The 18,852-nt window shown below is 35.3% G+C and overlaps 1 protein-coding gene across 2 annotated transcripts in view; it reads left to right on the top strand.

Annotated features, from left to right (window-relative positions):
• DEK (DEK proto-oncogene) overlaps positions 1-18,852 on the top strand; it is a 34,024-nt gene that overhangs the window by 6,419 nt on the left and 8,753 nt on the right. For both annotated transcript variants that reach the window (XM_045551863.1, XM_045551864.1), the window contains exons 6-7: positions 434-554; positions 5,190-5,378. In XM_045551863.1, the coding sequence (XP_045407819.1) occupies positions 434-554; positions 5,190-5,378 (310 nt within the window). The remainder of the gene's footprint in view (positions 1-433; positions 555-5,189; positions 5,379-18,852) is intronic.

Raw genomic sequence — 18,852 nt, 5'->3', positions numbered from 1 at the left:
ACCTTGTAGTTTAAGAAATTGAATAATAAAGGTAATTGTTCTTTCATTGAAACATTGTCATAGTAGCAATGTTGAGGGGAAAATGTAATATTTAATCACCAGCCAGAAGAGTTATCAAGGCCATGAATTTTATAGTATTCAAAACTTTTTACATAATTTTATAATTTTGCTGATTTAGAATTTATTAAATGTTCATGTATTCTTGTGCTGCCTTTAAAACTTAACTGGTAAGTGCTATTTTCAATTTGTTAATCATATCTAGTTGTACACTAGTCAAGATTATTAAGAGTAAGATTTAGAGAAACATTGGCTACTTTTTAAAAAAAAAGTATGTAACTGAGCCAATTTATTGGCTGTTGCTTTTATATTATATTAGAGAAAATATTTATAAACTTTCCTGTATTACATTGGTTTCTTCCATTTTCTGTTTCAGATTTAGAAATGCCATGTTAAAGAGCATCTGTGAGGTTCTTGATTTGGAGAGATCAGGTGTAAATAGTGAACTAGTGAAGAGGATCCTGAATTTCTTAATGCATCCAAAGCCATCTGGCAAAGTAAGGATCAATTTTTCTATTTTCGTAATAAATCAGTTAATTATAGCCTCTCTTTACTTTCTCTTTTCTGTGAAACAGTAATTGGTTAATAGCATTGCTGTCAATACTGTAATATCTGCATTCAAAGACTATACCTTCTATTGACATATCGATAACAATTTCATGATAGGAATAATATAGAAGGCGTAAGGATGTGCTCCCTTAGGTAAAAGAGATGTAAGATTAAGAAACATAAATTAATGTTAGGTGGGACCAAAAAAAATATTCAGGATTATGTATCTAGAAAGCCCTGGAAGAATGGAAACAGGTTGAATTGAGGATGAGTTGTTGGGCTGGCGGAGGGTGTAACCTATAATCAGGTCAGAAAAGACAAAAAGGGGAGTTACATTAGAACTGGATGTTTTCTAGATGTTGGAAATAAGGTTATTAAAAGTGATATTTAAAAAGCTGACTCTTACAAGTTTCTTAGATTGAGATTCCAGAATCTTCAGCAGAGTCCAGGAGCTGGGCAAAGAAGTAAATTGGCCTTAAGTTTTCCCACTCTTCATAAAATCTAGATTAGGTTTGCCCTAACTACTGAACAGTAACAAATGGTATCAGGGATTAGTGTTGAGCTTGCTTCTTCAGTATGTTTTAGGTCTGTCAGCAAATGTGTTTGTATTATTCCTCATTTTGTTAGAAAAAATCTAGCAGGCCTGGGAGTTCAGGTGAACACCATCTGGAGAGGAAAGAGGGCATGAAGAATTGAAACCAGAAAATAGCTCTGGGACTTGGTTTTTGCCCATCCGTGATTCTGATCACCATTAGCTGAGCAAGGACAGATAAAGGATATTCAAGGTGTTAACTTTTGTTATGCAGCTACAACCAAAAGGGTATGATGATTTTTGGTGTTTCATATTGGCTTATTTAAAGACAAAAGATAATCTTTTTAAACTTTTACCATGGCTATACTTGTACATTCTTAGAATTTCATGTGGCAAGGTGATCACTTTCTTCAGAAGGAATTACCGTATTTCCTGTTATGAGAGAGATGTTTATATTCATCTTTTTCTCAGTGATTTTCAAATTTTATTAGGTTTAGGGCCCTATTATCCTCTCAAAAAATTAATGAGGATCCCAAGAGCTTTTGTTTATGTGGGTTATTTTGATATTTACTATGTTTGAAATTAAAACTGAATATTTTTATTTTAAATTCACATGTTAATAAAAGTAATATTTTGTATGACAAATATATTTTCAAAGGAACTAATGAGAAGAGTGGCCTTATTTTATGTTTTTGCACATCTGTTTAATGTCTGACTTAAGAGGAAACAGCTTGATTCTCATTTGTTTCTGAGTGCATTCTGTTGCAGTGTATTGTTTTGCTTTAAGTATATGAAGAAAATTCAGCCTCACATAAGTATGTAGTTAGAAGAAAGTATCCTTAAAGTCCTTTTAGATAACTCTGGATATTCTCCTTTGGCACAACACCACACAACACCAAAACTCTACAAATTGATAGTTTTTTAAAGGTTAGTTGTAATATTTAATGCAGATCTGAAACCATGTTAACTAACTTGGTCTTTTACCTATGTATGGTTTTGTAGTATTATGCATTTACCATTCATAAATATTGGTTCCCTGAATTATGCAGATCTTCTAGATGTTGACACATTTCATTAAACACTGTCAAAGAGTCACAGTAATTAATGCAAACACCATCTCATCAGAAAAATGTTTAGGTGTTTGGAAACTGTCAAGTTCACGGTAGTAGATGTGAATTTTCCAAAACTCTAATTTCCACTTGAAGTCATGAAATTTATCATTGGTAATAAATACTCTGAGTTTTCCTTGAAGGGACAGGCTCACTTTGTTCATTCTTGAGAATATGTCTATCAGATACCTAAATCTGAATAGCCATATTTGTCAGATCCTTTAAAAATGGTGTTCTATGAAAAAAGTAGCTAGTTTAGCTCACAACTCAATTACACAGAATCTTTTCCTTGATAAAACCAATAAACTTCAGTAAAGTAGCTAGATTATGTGTATTCCCATTTTGTCATGTATAAAGATGTACTCCAGAGTTGAGAGTTAATAGAAGTAATATTTATTGCTTCATCAAGGGCATTCTTAAGTGAGATCGTTGAGGTTTTTTTGTTACTGATAGCTGCTTGTGTGTGGTTGTGAGAAATACAGTGACAACTAGTGCATTTTGCTGCCTTGATTAGTGCTAAGGCGCCAGTGGTTTTACCCACCTTTAGTTTTATATAATTAGTACAAATGTCAACATAGTGAAAAGAGTAAATAAATAGTATGTTGTGGGCTCCTGAAAAGGTCTTAGGAATCCCCAGGGTCCATTAACCACACCTGGAGAATCACTGTTTTGTCCTTTCATACAGGACCTCTTATATCAGTTTTTCGTATATGACCTTGTGATGATTATCCCTTAATCTGATGGTATCAGACTCAAGCTATTTTCTATGCCACAAGTTTCCATCATTTAAGAAAAATGCTATAAATTCATTATTTTTCTCCTGTATAATAATTTTTAGATTGTTAAATGAACATAACATTCATCATTGATTGTTTCACTATTCTTCTATTTGGACTTCTACCTTGATCATTTTATTTATCAGATTTTTGTTACCAAAAAGAGATGATGCTGTTTTGACACTAGATTTTGATTAATAGATTTAACTGTTTTTAGAACGAGTATGGAAAGACTGTAAAGCATTCACATATTACAACTTTTTGATTTTTGTTTTTAAAGCTCCTCGTTTACTTTTGGGAGCTGCATTTTCTTGATTGGTTGCTTGAATAACTTAATACCCTTTCACTTTTTTGTATAGATTTATCCATTACATGTTTCAGTCCCCATATTAATAATTCTGTATGTATACGGATTACATTCTTGCTACCTGCATCTGATTTCTGAGCTGAGTTAGTGAGAGATACCACGTTTTTCTAATATATTTGAGACCTGGAGTTAATATAGCAAGTAAGTAAGAGTTTGGATAGTAAGAGTCACTTTTGCTCCAAACAGTGCTATCAAAGAATTTATCCAAATCAATTAAGATCCTGATTATAGTTGGTAATGGTAGTAGTTCACATAGCAAGGATATCAGTATATGTTCGAGAAAGTTTCTTGTAGAGAATCTTCTTTGAAGAATGTTCTTTGATTGGTCCATTAACTTAAAGTTTCCAGAGTGACCTAAATTGGTTGTTTCTCAGTCTTTAGAAGAGTGGGTTGTTTGGGCAAGCTAGAGGCTATCCTGTGGTTTGTAGATAGCCTGAAAAGACTACATTACACAAAGTAGCCACTTTGACAGTGACTTCTAGAAGACTAGAGGTTCCTGGGAGGGAAGAGATTGCGGTTCTGCTAATTTCATGACAGATACTGCCTAAAGTTGCCACAAACATTTACGCAGTTGAATACTTTAAGATTATATTATGTAATTTTACTGTAATGTTTTTGCTTATTGCCGAAAATGAAGTAACAAAGGCAAAAATAAAAGAATATAAAAGATGTTCAATCTTAGAAATAAATAATGTTAATTCCTTACTGTATATATTTTCAGATTCTTTATGTGAGGTAATTTTGTGGTTTTCAATTTTAGAATTTAGCAGAACTCACATAAGAAAGTATTTATTGGTGAATATAATCAAATCATTTTCCTCACATGATCTACTCTGCTTTTAAAATATGTATGGTTTAATTGATTATCAGAGTAATAGCAGTGCACTTATTTTGTGGTTCTTAATTAGTTTCATAATTAACATACTCAACATTTATTGCATACTTAGAAGCATCAATGAGAATATGATGCTGGCATTATTGAAAGAGCACAGAAGTAATGTGGGGAATTTAAATTGTATAGTTCATTCACAAATTCAGATTGTATAATTGGTAATAAGGTTTTATTTTCTGTAGAGATGGTTCCGCCCACTCCTTTGGTAGTCCCTCTAAAGCAAGGAACTTTAGCAGTAACAGTTTTAATAAATTACCAATGTGACTTAAAATATTGTCTTGATAAAGTGTAAACAATCATCTCAGCCTAACAGTGTGTTCGTGGGCTTCTAGTCCCATGTCAGAAATTAGAATACATATTTCTCAGCATTTGACAAGTCTTGCTTAGGTGTTTAGAACACAGATGAAAAGGTATTGGTAACAGGTAACACAGTTTTAGGTTAACCTGACACATTAAGTTAAAGATGTTCTCTGTAAAGCTACTAAGCTTGTAAATTTTCTTAGAGGAGAGCAAGAAGTTGTTGAATTGAGAAGTAGATATGAAAAACAGAGTTGAGTCCAGGTGCAGTGGCTCAGGCCTGTAATCCTAGCACTTTGGGAGGCTGAGACAGGAGGGTTGCTTGAGACCAGGAGTTTAAGACCAGCAAGAGCAAGACCCCATCTTTACAAAAAAATAGAAAAATTACCCGGGCATGGTGATATGTGCCTATAGTGTAGCTCCTCGGGAGGCTGAACCAGGATGTGATGGCTTGAGCCCAGAAGTTTGAAGTTCAGTGAGCTGATGACGCCACTGCACTCTAGCCTGGGTGACAGAGAGAGACCATGTGTCCAAACAAAACAGAAAGAGTTGGTTGACTTTAAAATATAATACCTCAGTGATGTTATCTTTATAAATTTTTTTTGCACAGCCATTGCCAAAATCTAAAAAAACTTCTAGCAAAGGCAGTAAAAAGGAACGGAACAGTTCTGGAATGGCAAGGAAAGCTAAGCGAACCAAATGTCCTGAAATTCTGTCTGATGAATCTAGTAGTGATGAAGATGAAAAGAAAAACAAGGAAGAGTCTTCAGATGATGAAGATAAAGAAAGTGAAGAGGAGGTAAAATGTTTTACTCCATTTTTTAAATTCTTTCCGTGGGGAGAAGTAAACTATTAATATTCTTGCTGTATATTTGGTACACCCAGAAAACAGAGTTCCGTATTGGTTGTTTTTAATTCCGAAGATGCAGAAATAGTGAAGTATGAACCTATTTTTTTTCCTTGCGGACCTTTTAATTGCATTGCCATGCTGGAGTGTAGGGGTTGGAAAAGAGTGAGGTTGGTGTAGACTGGATTGGAAGTGGGCCTTGAGCTGGACCTTGTAGACTAGAGTAGGTAAAGGGAAGGGCAGGGCAGTGGGACATGTGCATCCTGAACAGAAGCAGATTCTTGCAGAATTTTTTTCATGACATATTAATATTTTATAATTGAACTATTTTATTGTTTTATGCAAAAGCAAGGGGTTTAAGAGCCATTATTTTTTCTCAACCTGTTGGTTATTTAATGAGAATAACGGTATTTGAAGTTTGTTTGATCAGCAGGTAAGTTTTATATCACTTGGAATGCCTGCAATTTTCTTTTATTTGGTAGCATTTGTAAAATGTTGAGAATACTTAGCTTCCAAACTGAAACTTTGGGAAGAAGAGAACTGCTGAAGCAATTAAAAAGATTAACTTTACCCTTTGTTTGATGTTATGTTCAATCAAGTAGATCAGGGAGAGTGGGTGGTACAGGAGATGAGTTCATATTATTGTCAGTGGTGTATTGGTGCCTTCTTTCAGAGGTCGGAACTTGGTCTGTTAGTTGGGTAATAAACCGTGCCTTATTTAGGGACTTTTGATTAATGCCACCTTGACATTTGGGGCTAGATGATTTTTTATTGTGGGGGATACTTCCCAAACTCCTGTTTTGACAACCAAAGGTGTTCTTTAGACATTGCTAATTGTCCCCAGGGGATGGGAGGGAATCATCTCCAGTTGAGACCACTGAATTAGAGGGAATAAAGATGCAGTGAACTCTGGTTTTAATATGTGTATGAATTTAGTACGTGTATTTGTCTTGAAGTATTTAAAATTCATGCTTGTTTTAATGTCATTTTACAAAGACTTGTGTAAAGCTAAGTATGAAATGCTTCATAATTTAAGAAAGATGGTTACAAATCTGGCAGATGCTTCATAAATATCTTAATATATATTTGGCATGAAAGAAGATGAGTAACTGAAGCACTAAGGTTTCTATGGATGGGACATCTGGTAGGAAAACATGTTTGTTTATATGTACATATATAATAGTGACAATTTTAAAAGTATTCTTTCAGCAAATATTTGGTTGTCTTCTATGTGCCATTCACTGTTTCCCAAACCCTTTTTAAGGACAGAGTTAAAGCGTGAAAAGTTGTCATAGAGTATAACATCTAATTTTTTTATAGAGACATTGTGATTAGAAGCATGGGCTTTGAAAACTGGATTCAAATCCCAGCTCTACCTTGAATTATCACTGTAGGACCTTGGGCAAATTATTTAAACTCCATACCTCTGTTTCCCATCTGTAAAGTGGGAGTGGTAATAGTACCAGCCTCATAGTCTCATATTAAATGACTTTATTTAAAATACTGAGAACAGTGCCTGGTACATGTACTATGTAAATATTAGTTGCTGGTATTAATATAAGAATTAAGATGACCTTTTATGACAAGTAAATTTTTTTTTTTTTTTTTTTTTTTTTTTTTTTTTTTTGAGACAGAGTGTCACTTTGTTGCCCTGGCTAGAGTGAGTGCCATGGCGTCAGCCTAGCTTACAGCAACCTCAAACTCCTGGGCTTAAGCCATCCTACTGCCTCAGCCTCCCGAGTAGCTGGGACTACAGGCATGCGCCACCATGCCCGGCTAATTTTTTCTATATATATTTTAGTTGGCCAGATAATTTCTTTCTATTTTTAGTAGAGACAGGATCTTGTTCTTGCTCAGGCTGGTCTCGAACTCCTGACCTCGAGCTATCCACCCGCCTCAGCCTCCCAGAATGCTAGGATTACAGGCGCGAGCCACTGCACCCGGCCAACAAGTAAAGTTTCTTAATCTAATCTTCCCATCATTACCAAGGTGTAGGTTAAAAAGTAAGGGTACTTTATACTCATTTTCTTAGTTATTTTCCAGGTTGTTCCATAGTTCTACGTAAAGTTAGTTGAACTCTGTGTATACAGATGATGTCTGATTTATTAACCATATTGGTTCCTAGATAATAATCGCAAGTGGAACTGTCCCATTATAAATGAAAGCCTTACTTCCTTTGGTACCATAATCTAGGGTCTGTTGCTAAAAACCCAGGTCAAATGATGAAAATCCATAGGGGAAGAAAAGAAAGCTCAAAAATGCTTTTACAAACATTAAGTATATGAAATCACACAGCATAAAAGCTCTATCATATTCTTGTGTGTGCAATTTTTCCTGCCTGTGCTAGTACTGACAGACTTCATAAAATATTCCAATAAAGTCTAGACTGAGAAGTCTTTTCTTTTTTCTGTATATGTCCCTCCAACAAGCACACAGGTATTCTTATTGCTCTAAAGACCCTTTAAATTTAGCACTGTCCTTCTCAACCTTTCATTGCTGATTTGAAAGGTAAGTTCTGGCAAGAGAATTTATACATATCTATGGCAACTTTGTTTTTCCTTATTCCATTTTATGAAGACTCAGTTAAGTGGCAGATGTGTTAGGAACTTCATAAATGGAGGTATTTTTGGTCATTACTATGAAAGAACCTCTTTTCTAAGAGGCTATAAAAAAAAGTTACAGGTTAATCAGAAAACCTGTGGATTGCCTGTAGATTTTTTTTGATAGAAAATTATTAAATTATTTATTTTCTGAAACTAATTTTTGTTTGATAAATAAGACTCCTCTCCATTAAGATCAACTTCTATTGGAGTAATTAACTGTAAGTTTAGGTAGATTAATTTTACCTTTTCTAATTTCCTCTGTAAAATAAGGGGTTTGGACTATATTCTATAGTCTAAATATAATCTATTGTCGAAGTCAGAAATCTCAAGCAGAAATCCAGTTCAAATTGTATTTTTTTTGGCTGATTATGTGAGGTTGAATAGTATTTGCTCACCTGCTAGTTTTCATGTTTAGCTGTGTGGAAGATTAGGATGTTTATAAGTAAATTCATTATTTTTAAAATGAAATCACTGAAATCCACATAGTTAAAATAGAAATGAGTTTTTTAAAAGTCATTTGAAAGAAAATATGTCAGATTTAGCATATTAGCTGAAAACTGCTAAACCATTTGAGGTCTTCTGTACCTTTGTTTCTATGATAAGCAATGAGTAATTCACCAGTTTTCTAATCCTTTTTCCTTGGAATTAACTCAAAAGAGGTTGCTTTTTTCGGAGAGTAACTTCAGTAATTCCTTTATGAAAGATTCCTTCTGATTTTCCTTATTAACTTTCCTCATGGACATTGGCTTTTTAGAGCAATAGAAGGAGAGCAGTTGGGAGCTAGAAAGAAATTGGTAGATGAATTTTTCTTTAAAATGAGAGATTAGGAAAATCTACCTATCGGGTACAATGTACACTATTCTGGTGATGGGTACACTGAAAGCCCTGACTTCAGCATTATACAATTCATCCGTGTAACAAAGAACACTTGTATCCCCTAATCTATTGAAATTTTAAAAATGAGAGAATAAGAAAATAAACAGGTTTGGTGATTTTTGTATAAACTGGTTCTGAAAAATCTACTCATGCCCATGTTGGATTAACTTTAGGGGAAGATTGCTGAAGTGAGCCACTGAGGTTAAACCATGCTCTGATCATACTATTCACAGATTAGCCTAAGCACAGAGAAGTTACTGGAGAGTACAGAAAAAAAGAAAGGAAAATCAGTGCCAGTTGGAGAAAATAACTGTAATAGTCTTTTGGCCCCTTAAAAGCATACTTTGCTTCTTTTTTCATATTATCGTAATACCTCTCCAGTTTTTATAGCACACTTTTATCTTTAGAAAGTATAAAATAAACTTTTTGGATTTTTACTTTTTGAGTATTTAGAATTTATCTGAATGTTCTCATATGTATCAGGAATATTTTCAGCTGATGTAACTCACAACTTTACTAATAATGTTCGAAACAAAAGTTTTACTTTGATGTCAGGAAGTCCACAGACAGGCAACTCTGGGCCAATATAGCTGCTCAAGAGAGGTTTCAAAGATGTGGGTACCTTCCTGATCTACCATCTTTAGTATATGGCGTTTAACCTCCTGATCGCAAGGTGGTGGTTTTACCTTTAGACATTGTATCCATGTTCCAGACAAGTAAGAGCAAAGGGCTTTCTCCTGGTGATGGTTTGGCTTTTTTTCCTGGAAGGGATCCCTTTTACCAGAGATCTCCATATTCATGGCATCGGCCAACACTTTGTCATCTCCCTATCTAGGTGCAGGGGAAGCTGTGAGATCCAGTTGTTAGCTTTCCTGCCTGTATTGTTGAGTGAGCCATCCTACAGTGTTTGCCAAATCAAAGAAACTTTCAGTTATAATTTTTGGTAAACTATTTGGACCATTCAGGGGATTGTTTGGCTGTGGTGTGAGGGTGAATATGAAAGTTTTGTTAATCCTTAAGTATGTTTTTAGAAGGTAAGGAAATCTCATCTCATAATTTCATCACAAGAATTACAAAACTGTAAACCATTTAAACCTTTTGTTGGAAGGCAAAGTTGAATAATCACCCTAATAAAATCCATTTAGACTTAAACTTTCATAATCTTTTATGAAACATAACTAGACTTGCACATTCTTTACTCTTGGCGTTTTGAGTTTGCTCAGCCAAGTTGTTAAAAGAATAGTGTATTTTAAGCTAATTTTTATTTTGTTCATCTGTTCACCCAGTACAACCTTTCTGCTGTGAGGACAGAATTCTGGCTCTGTGACAGGCGTCTTTTTTGGAGACCCTCCTTCAAGAGCCCTGCTGCCTATAAAAGATAGGTAAGCCTTATTCTCCCAAGATTTTTTTTTTTGCCTTCCTTCAAAAAGTGCTTATGTCAGTCCTCTGATTCTGTACCTTTATGGTTATTAGAGACAGGGAAAATCCCCTTCAAATTTTTGGAAATTTATATTACTGATCTTTACAAAATTTAGATTGTAGTACATTGTACTATCTGAAATTAATGGCAGCTATCAATTTTTATGTTTCTCTTCGGTACATCAAAAATTCTTAAAATATTTGATGGTCCTGATTAAACCATTCACAGCATATTCAGAAATAGCAAACCAGAATCTTTAAAAATAAATCCCCTGGAAACTAGGTTTGATTTTTTTTTTTTTTTTTGTTTTGTTTTACCTAATTTTTCTTCTGTACATTTTGTTAAAAGACTCAGTCTTGGCTCCTATTTGATTAAATAACAAAGGTGTCAACTATCATTAGTGCCATCAATATTTTTCCTTAATAATGCCATATAATGTTTTTATTATAATTACTAACATTTTCAGAATATTTAATAAAGAGACTTAAAACAGGGGGGTCAGTACTTGATTGCTAATGTAACTACTTTTTGATTGCTCAATTCAATAAATTGGGAGTATGCTAAATGCTGTTGGGGTTACAGAGGATGTTTTCTACACAAATGCCATTTGATACTTAATATTATAGGATTTCAAAAGGAGAATCATCATATCTGTTGAGAAAAGGCTTTGGGGAGAAATGGAAGTACCACCAATTCAAATTGATCTTGGAGATGGAGAGGAAAGTTGGATATGTGAACAGAGATGGGACCAGGGAAGGCAGGGTGCCTTTGACTGACGTGCTTGTTTGCGTTTAGAGTCGTGTGCCCAGAAGTAGAGCAATGAGAGACGAAGCTAGAGTAATGTAGGTTGAAGTCAGACCATACAGAACCTGTGTGTTGGTCATTGTTATGTAACTAATACAACCTTTGGGTGTAGATTTGTTATTCTCATTCATTCAAAATGACTATCTTATTCTATACCTGAGCATTTTGCTAAGTGGGAGGGAAAAAAATGAGACATGTTCTCTATCTTCTAGGAACTGACAGTCTACTTGGGGAGAAGTACCACTTACCCAATAAGCATTTATTAGTACATACAAGGAAGACACTATCAGAAATCTTTGTGGGCCGGGCGCGGTGGCTCACGCCTGTAATCCTAGCACTCTGGGAGGCCGAGGTGGGCGGATTGTTTGAGCTCAGGAGTTTGAGACCAGCCTGAGCAAGAGCGAGACCCCGTCTCTACTAAAAAAAAAATAGAAAGAAATTATAAGGACAGCTAAAAATATATATAGAAAAATTAGCCGGGCATGGTGGCACATGCCTGTAGTCCCAGCTACTCGGGAGGCTGAGGCAGTAGGATCGCTTGAGCCCAGGAGTTTGAGGTTGCTGTGAGCTAGGCTGACGCCACGGCACTCTAGCCCGGGCAACAGAGTGAGACTCTGTCTAAAAAAAAAAAAAAAAAAAAAAAGAAATCTTTGTGCCCTGTACTTTCACATCTTGCATCCCATTTAGTCTTGACTCCATTAGAAATGAGGGGTATAACTTCATTTTTATACTTGACAATGTAATAAATTCATGTTTTTAGTGCTTTGTCTATATAGTAGTCTCCCCTTATCCAAGGGAGATACATTGCAGGACTCCCAGTAGATGCCTGAAACCACAGATAGTACCGAACCCGATTGCTGTCATTGGGAACACGTTTCTGTTCATGTCTTCCACCCACATATTTGATGCCTTTTACTTATCACACACTATGGCCATAACTTTTGCAGTTTTGCAGCAGCAGAACTATCACAAATTTCTTTTTCCTTCTTCACAATTTCACAGATAGAAGATTTCATTCTTAACCGTATATCCTAGCAATCTCAGCAACCTCAGTGTGCAATTATTTTTCTTAAATTGAGAAATTTCATCTTTTCACTTAAAGGAACCACTTTACAGTTTCTCTTTGGCATATTCCCATGGCCAACATCACTGGTCTTACACTTTGGGGCCATTATTAAGTCAAACAAGGGTTTCTTGAACTGAGCACTGTGATACTGCAACAGGCGACCTGATAACTGAGAGATAGATGGCTAATGAGCTAAGGGGCAGGTACATCTGTAGCATGGATATGCTAGACAAAGGGGTGGTTAGTGTCCCATACAGAACAGAGCAACATGAGATTTCATCACACTATTTAGAACAGCATGCAATTTAAAACTTATGAATTGTTTATTTCTGGAATTTTCCATTTAATATTTTTGGGATACAATTGACCACAGGTAACTGAAACCACATATGGAAAGAGAAACTATGAGTTAACTATGTATTACTCTTTCTAAAGTTTCCTGTTGAGATATATGTCTGTCTTCAGAGTTCTCCATAGAACCCCAATTTAGATCAAAATTTGATTTTAAGCAATAACATTAAGAAAGTTATTGAGTATAAATCTATTTCTTATCAAAACTTAAAACTAAATGCTATTAATGTAAACTTTATAACTTGAGGAATTAACCTATTTATTACTTTATCTGGTTCCTATCTTTTCTGTATATATTGCTAGTAATCTATAATCTAGTCTCGGAATCAGCAGGCTAAGGCCCGTACACCAGCTCCAGCTTGTGACCTGTTTTTATACAACCCGAAAGCTTGAAAATGGTGTTTCCATTTTTAAATGATTGTAAAAAACAAAAAAGGAGAAATACCAACAAAGATTATATGTAGCTGGCAAAGTTGAAAATATTTACTATCTGGCACTTTATAGAAAAAGCTTGATGGCAGATCTAAACTATAAATGTACTTTTCATTCTGTATGGTATAGCTAGATGCGCCAGCTGTGGGGCTTAAAAAATACACACACACACGCACACACACACACGTAGGTACCCACGCCCCACTCTTGATAATTTGATCTAATGGTCGTCTTTATTTCCTCTTAAATGTACAACCTATATAAGTAAGTTGTACCAGAAGGTAGTGGCATTGAAAATCAAGAAGTTTGACTAACTAGTATTAATAGAAAACATTTTTGTTTTAGCAAATAGTATTATTTTAATGAAATAGGACCTCAGGGTTGGAAGAAATCTTTAAAGTTTATCTAGTCCCCAAGTATTTTTTCCCACTCTAATTTTCCAAATAATTTCATAGCAACTACTAAGTGCCAGTTCTAAGCTCTGCACTGGAGAAATAAATAAGGCAAGGTCTCTGTTCTTAAACAGTTCAGTTTAGTTGTTTGGAAAAGAGAAGTCAAAGAACAGGAGGAAAAAACCTACAGTAGAATATAACTTAAGAGCTAAGAAAAAGAGGTATGAAAAATATAATGTGGAAGCTGAAAAGATATTTACCTCTTCTAGGGGAATGTGGGGAGCAAAGTTCATGGATCCAGAGAAATTTCACAGTGGAGGTAACAATTTGATCTTGAAGGATAAACAAGAGAGGCTGGCATAGCAAAAGGAAAGGGATTTGGAGAAAACTGTAGTTGGATTACACCAAGACCCATTTTAGCTTTAAAAAATTGTAAAGAAAGAATCCTGGAGCCAGTACAAAGTTTGAGGGTAAGCGCTGGGGATGGCCCTAATGCAGAGCTTGTTTTCTTTTGTTGGCATTCTTTATTTTCTGCTAACATTTTTTTATTCTTTGTTATGGTTAGTAACATTTGTATGTAACGAGAAAAGATCTAAACTTAACAATATGATAGGGCGGGTGTAGTGCTTCATACCTATGAGAGAGACTGGGAGACTGAAGTGGGACGATTGCTTGAGGCCAGGAGTTCTAGACCACCCTGGGCAACATAACAAGACCCTGTCTCTACAAAAAAAAAAAATTAAGTGGGCTTGGTGGTACATACCTGTAGTGCTGGCTACTTGGGAGGCTAAAGCAGGAGGATCACTGGAGCCTAGGAGTTAGAGGTTACAGTGAACTATGATCATGGCCACTTGCACTCCAGGCCTGGATGACAAAATGAGGCTCTTTCTCTTTGAAAATGTATATATATGTGTGTGATAAATAAGTTGTGGTATCACCTGGCTTATTACTATAATTTAGTTCTGTAGTTTGAACCCTGGCTTAAAGAATTACTTAGGTCCGTCAGTCACTCCTCTAGATCTGTGGTCCCCAAACCCAGGGCCATGTACTTGTTCTGGTCTGTGGCCTGTTAGGAACTGGGCTGCACGGCAGGAGGTGAGCAGTGGGCCAGGGAGCGAAGCTTCATCTGTATCCACAGCTCTTCCCCATCTCTCGCATCACCGCCTGAGCTCTGCCTCATTTCAGATCAGCGGTGGCGTCAGATTCTCATAGGAGCACAAACCTACTGTAAACTGCGCATGCGAGGGATCTAGGTTGCACACTCCTTATGAGAATCTACTGCCTGATGATCTGAGGTGGAGCTGAAGTGGTGATGCTAGGGCGGGGGAGCGGCTGCAGATACAGATTATCATGAGCAGAGAGGTTTGACTGCACAGAGACCATAATAAATCAGTTATCTTCCGTCATTCCCTGGTGATAGGACTGTCTAATTGTAGGAAAATAAGCTCAGGGCTCCCACTGATTCTGCATGGTGGTGAGTTGTATAATTATTTCATTATATATTACAATGTGATAATAATAATGGAAATAAAGTGCAAAATAAATGTAACGTACTTGAATCATCCCAAAACATCCCATGCCCCACCCCCCCATGGAAGAATTGTCTTCTGTGAAACTGGTCCCTGGTGGCAAAAAGCTTGGGGACTTGCTGCTCTAAGTAATATGTAGGAGGCACACTGCCTAATCAAAGGTTCTTCTTGCTAGCTGTAAGGTGTTGGCTCACTTACCTACTCAGATACATTTTCCTCATTTATAATAAGATAAATAGTTTGGTTTTTGTCTTTGGATTTTTTTATTGTTTTGCTTTGTTTTGTTTTATTTTATAGCTCATGAGACCATGTGTGTGAAACCAGTGCTATACAAATAAATTTTTCTTTTTCCTTTTAATTACATTTTTCACTTCCTGGGAACAAAGCACAGGTAAACTAGGTTTTATAAATGATTCAGAGGTGAACATAACAAATATTTTAAGTAGGTGCTATATACCAAACACTCTTCTAATTGCTGGGGACAGATAGAACTAAGTGAAGTAGTAAGTATGTGTTCTCATGGAGATTGTCAGATCTACGCTTCCACTTGCAGTGTAGTGGGAAAATAGACATGTAAATAACTACTGTTTAATAAATGTGTATATATTAAATATCTCTTTTCTTTGCTGCCTTATATGTATGTACTAATTTTATCCTCACAAAACTCCATAGATATGGCCATAGTTCATAGAACCTACAATTCCTCTTAGGCATCATATTTATGTAAATTATAAAATGTACCCCAATGTCAGAGATAAAATTGAGGGGGAAAAGTGTTAAAGTTAGCAAAGTGGTAGTATTGTGTACCTCCATTTTTATAGATAAAAACAGGCGCAGAGAAGGGCAAGTGATTTGCCTGAGAATGCAAAATTAGCAGTAGAGTAAGGATTGACTTACAGCCAGGAGGTTTGGTGGTAAAGTTCTTGTTCCTATTCACTGCATCATAATACCTTCCATAAAGTAGGGATAAATGAATTGTAGGTCAACTACTTTAGGAGTATGGATTAATCAAATTGATGGTATTTTGAAAGATTTAGAGGAGGTAATTATTAGGCTGAGTTTAGAATCATAAGTGGGATTTTCCTAGAGAAGAGGCATGAAAGTTAATAAAGATTTGAAAGTTCATGTAAAATTTAAATGATCTGGGTTTAACTTGCCTACTCAGCTCTCCCAATGTTTCTTTCTGTTATCTCCAAATATTGGTTACCCATGCTTGCCTTAAAAGCCCAAAATTATCCATTGTGTCCCAATACCAAGGCATGTCCTTTGAGATGCTCCCGTTTTCCAAAGTTACCTGTTCCTCCTATAATTTATGTGAAGTGATTATTAATACTTGCAGGATTAAAGCGCAAGAGTGAGCTCATCGGTTATCCTAGCTCTCTGTTCAAGGTAACCCTAGGTTTGAGTTTAGTCGTTTTACTGTTTCGCAAATCAACACTAATCAATCTAAAAATGATACTTTGCTGAATTCCAACCTTAAGTTTGTCACAGAAGAATTTACTAAAGATAAGAGAGATCTAGTATAGATAATGTAACTTATTAATACAGTGATTCAGATGTCAGTGGCTCAAGTCATAGCTACCATAATGTAATGAAATAAGCATGATGTATCATGATTAGTTAATACAGGTGTTATTAAAAGCCTATCTTACTGCTTTTATAATTTACATTCTATGTATAGGTCCTTTTTTTTTTTTTAATTTAAAAAATTGTTTAATCTCTCCAACATTGCCAGAAGGTATCTGCCCTGCTTTTAAAGAACACTTACAAACTTCAAGTTATTGAAATAAATTACATTTGCCTAATGAAAGAATTTCTCACTTTACAAAAGCAAGCACTCATAATGGTAATAATAGCAAATATTTATTGAGTGTTTCCTATGTGCCCAGCACCACCAAAAGTACTTTCATGTACTGATGCATTTACTCCCCATAAAACCATAGGAACTGTTGTTTCCTTTAGTTTTTAGATGAGGAAACTAGGACCCAGAGATGTACTGGGGCTGGAATTTGAAACCAGGCAGCTTGCCTCAAGAGCTCACACTCTTTGAACTATTATATCTTCCTCAGTGCTCGTGCAATACGTTTGCAGTCTTCTAGAAATTTTGCTAATAGATGCATTCTAGTTGTCTATCTAGAAAAACTGTAGAACATTATCCCTTATAGGAGATGTGACCTATAGAATGATAACATACTTTTAATTCTTTATATGTTTGTCCAGAAGTAAAATTTTATGGAGATGGCTTGATCTTTATTACTGCAAATGTTTATGCTTTGTCAGAATATTACTACTCCCAGTATGCAGGTTTAAAATCTGCCACGTTGTATATCCCTTCTAAAATTTTAATGCCAGGCCTTAAAAAGCTCTGGAAGAATTTTAATTGTCTAATTCCCTAATTTGAATGAGGACCAAGTAATAATGCTTATAGTATTCTTTCTCTTGTCCCCCCTCTGACCCTTTCAGTAATAACTTAGTTTATTATACCTATAAGTCAAGATTTTATTAGCCCTTGGCTAAGAAATAATATATAATAGTGATTATTCTGTGTAGTAAGCATAGCAACAGAACTTAAGAATTTTTAATATTCCCTTTCAGAGCCAAATATAATTCTTGTGAATTAGGTGGACACTTAATAAACTTAAAACTTAGTTTACGTTAGTCATAAAAAAGTGATAAACCATTGATACCTGTCCCACAATCTCCAATATCTAGAATCTCTCTCAGAATTAGGAAATAAGTAAAAATGGCCTCTAAATAGCTAACATCCATGGTAAAGCTAATGTACTTTTTAGAAACATGTCAGTCCCTTGACACCTCTTAAAAATGTGTGTTTTCTTTAGTAGCAGTTAAACTACATAGCTCTCAGCCAACAGTATAGTATTTGAGGTAGTCCAGGGTGATAGTAGGCTTATATAGATAGATGGGTTGATGGTATTATAGCGAAAAGAAAGACAAACACTGAAATCCTGCTGAGTGCAGTGGTGTGTGCCTATAGTCCCAGCTGCTCCGGAGGCTGAGGCAGGAGGAAAAGACAAGACAAACACTAAAATCTAATGAACTACACTTAGAAATAGCCTGAGCCCATTTAACTTTTGGAATAGATTGGTCTATACACCTTAATCTAAAGGACAGGTTCAACATAATGTTTCTGTCCTTTAAAGAAAAAGGTTGAATTATGATGATGAAACTCAGAAATCAAGAGTGTAAAATATTTGGAGAACCATTCTGTCAAGTGATTTTCAGTGGTTTTGGTGTATAAAGATGAGAATTTAAGTTGTCTTGGGACATGTTTAATAGGATGCTTTGCCTTTGGGAATGTTAATTAAGTGAAGAATTAATGCTTTCTACTTTCATAGGCCCTGGATGAGACAAAGTAACTATAAACTATAATTTTGTCATTTTAATCTATTCATATGTATATAGTTTGCTTTTGTTTAATTAGCTATGGCCTAGTGTTTGAGAATATAAGTTCTGGATCAGATCTCTTATTTTAATCTTGCTTCTTATTAATGTGACTGTGGACAAGATAACCTCACTGATCCTTAGTTTGCTCATATAGTCATAAGTATTTATTGAGTAATTACTATGTACTAGGCACTATTTTAGTAGTTTAGGATACATCAGTGAACATGAGGGGAATACCCTGTTTTTATAGAACTTAGATTCTAATTGGGAGAGACAGAAAATAAGAGAAGATAATGGTATCTATATTTTAGAATTTTTTTCAAGATTAAGTGGAGTAATATATGTAAAGTCGTCTATCAGTGGTGCATAATGAATGTGGGCATCTATTCTTTACGATTGTTTTGTTGTTGTGCTTGGACTTGTGATAAAATTGTTGAGTGTATTAGTCATCTCATAAACATTGATAAGTATCAATAACCTTTAACTGCTGACGTTGAATGTTAATTTTCTCTAATATTGTTGAGGGACATAGGGGAAGTAGAGAGATG

Source organism: Lemur catta, chromosome 5 (assembly GCF_020740605.2).
Source record: "Lemur catta isolate mLemCat1 chromosome 5, mLemCat1.pri, whole genome shotgun sequence".
Lineage (NCBI taxonomy): Eukaryota > Metazoa > Chordata > Mammalia > Primates > Lemuridae > Lemur > Lemur catta.
Note: the sequence above shows the minus strand (reverse complement) of the source record. Positions and strands in the feature narration are given on the sequence as shown.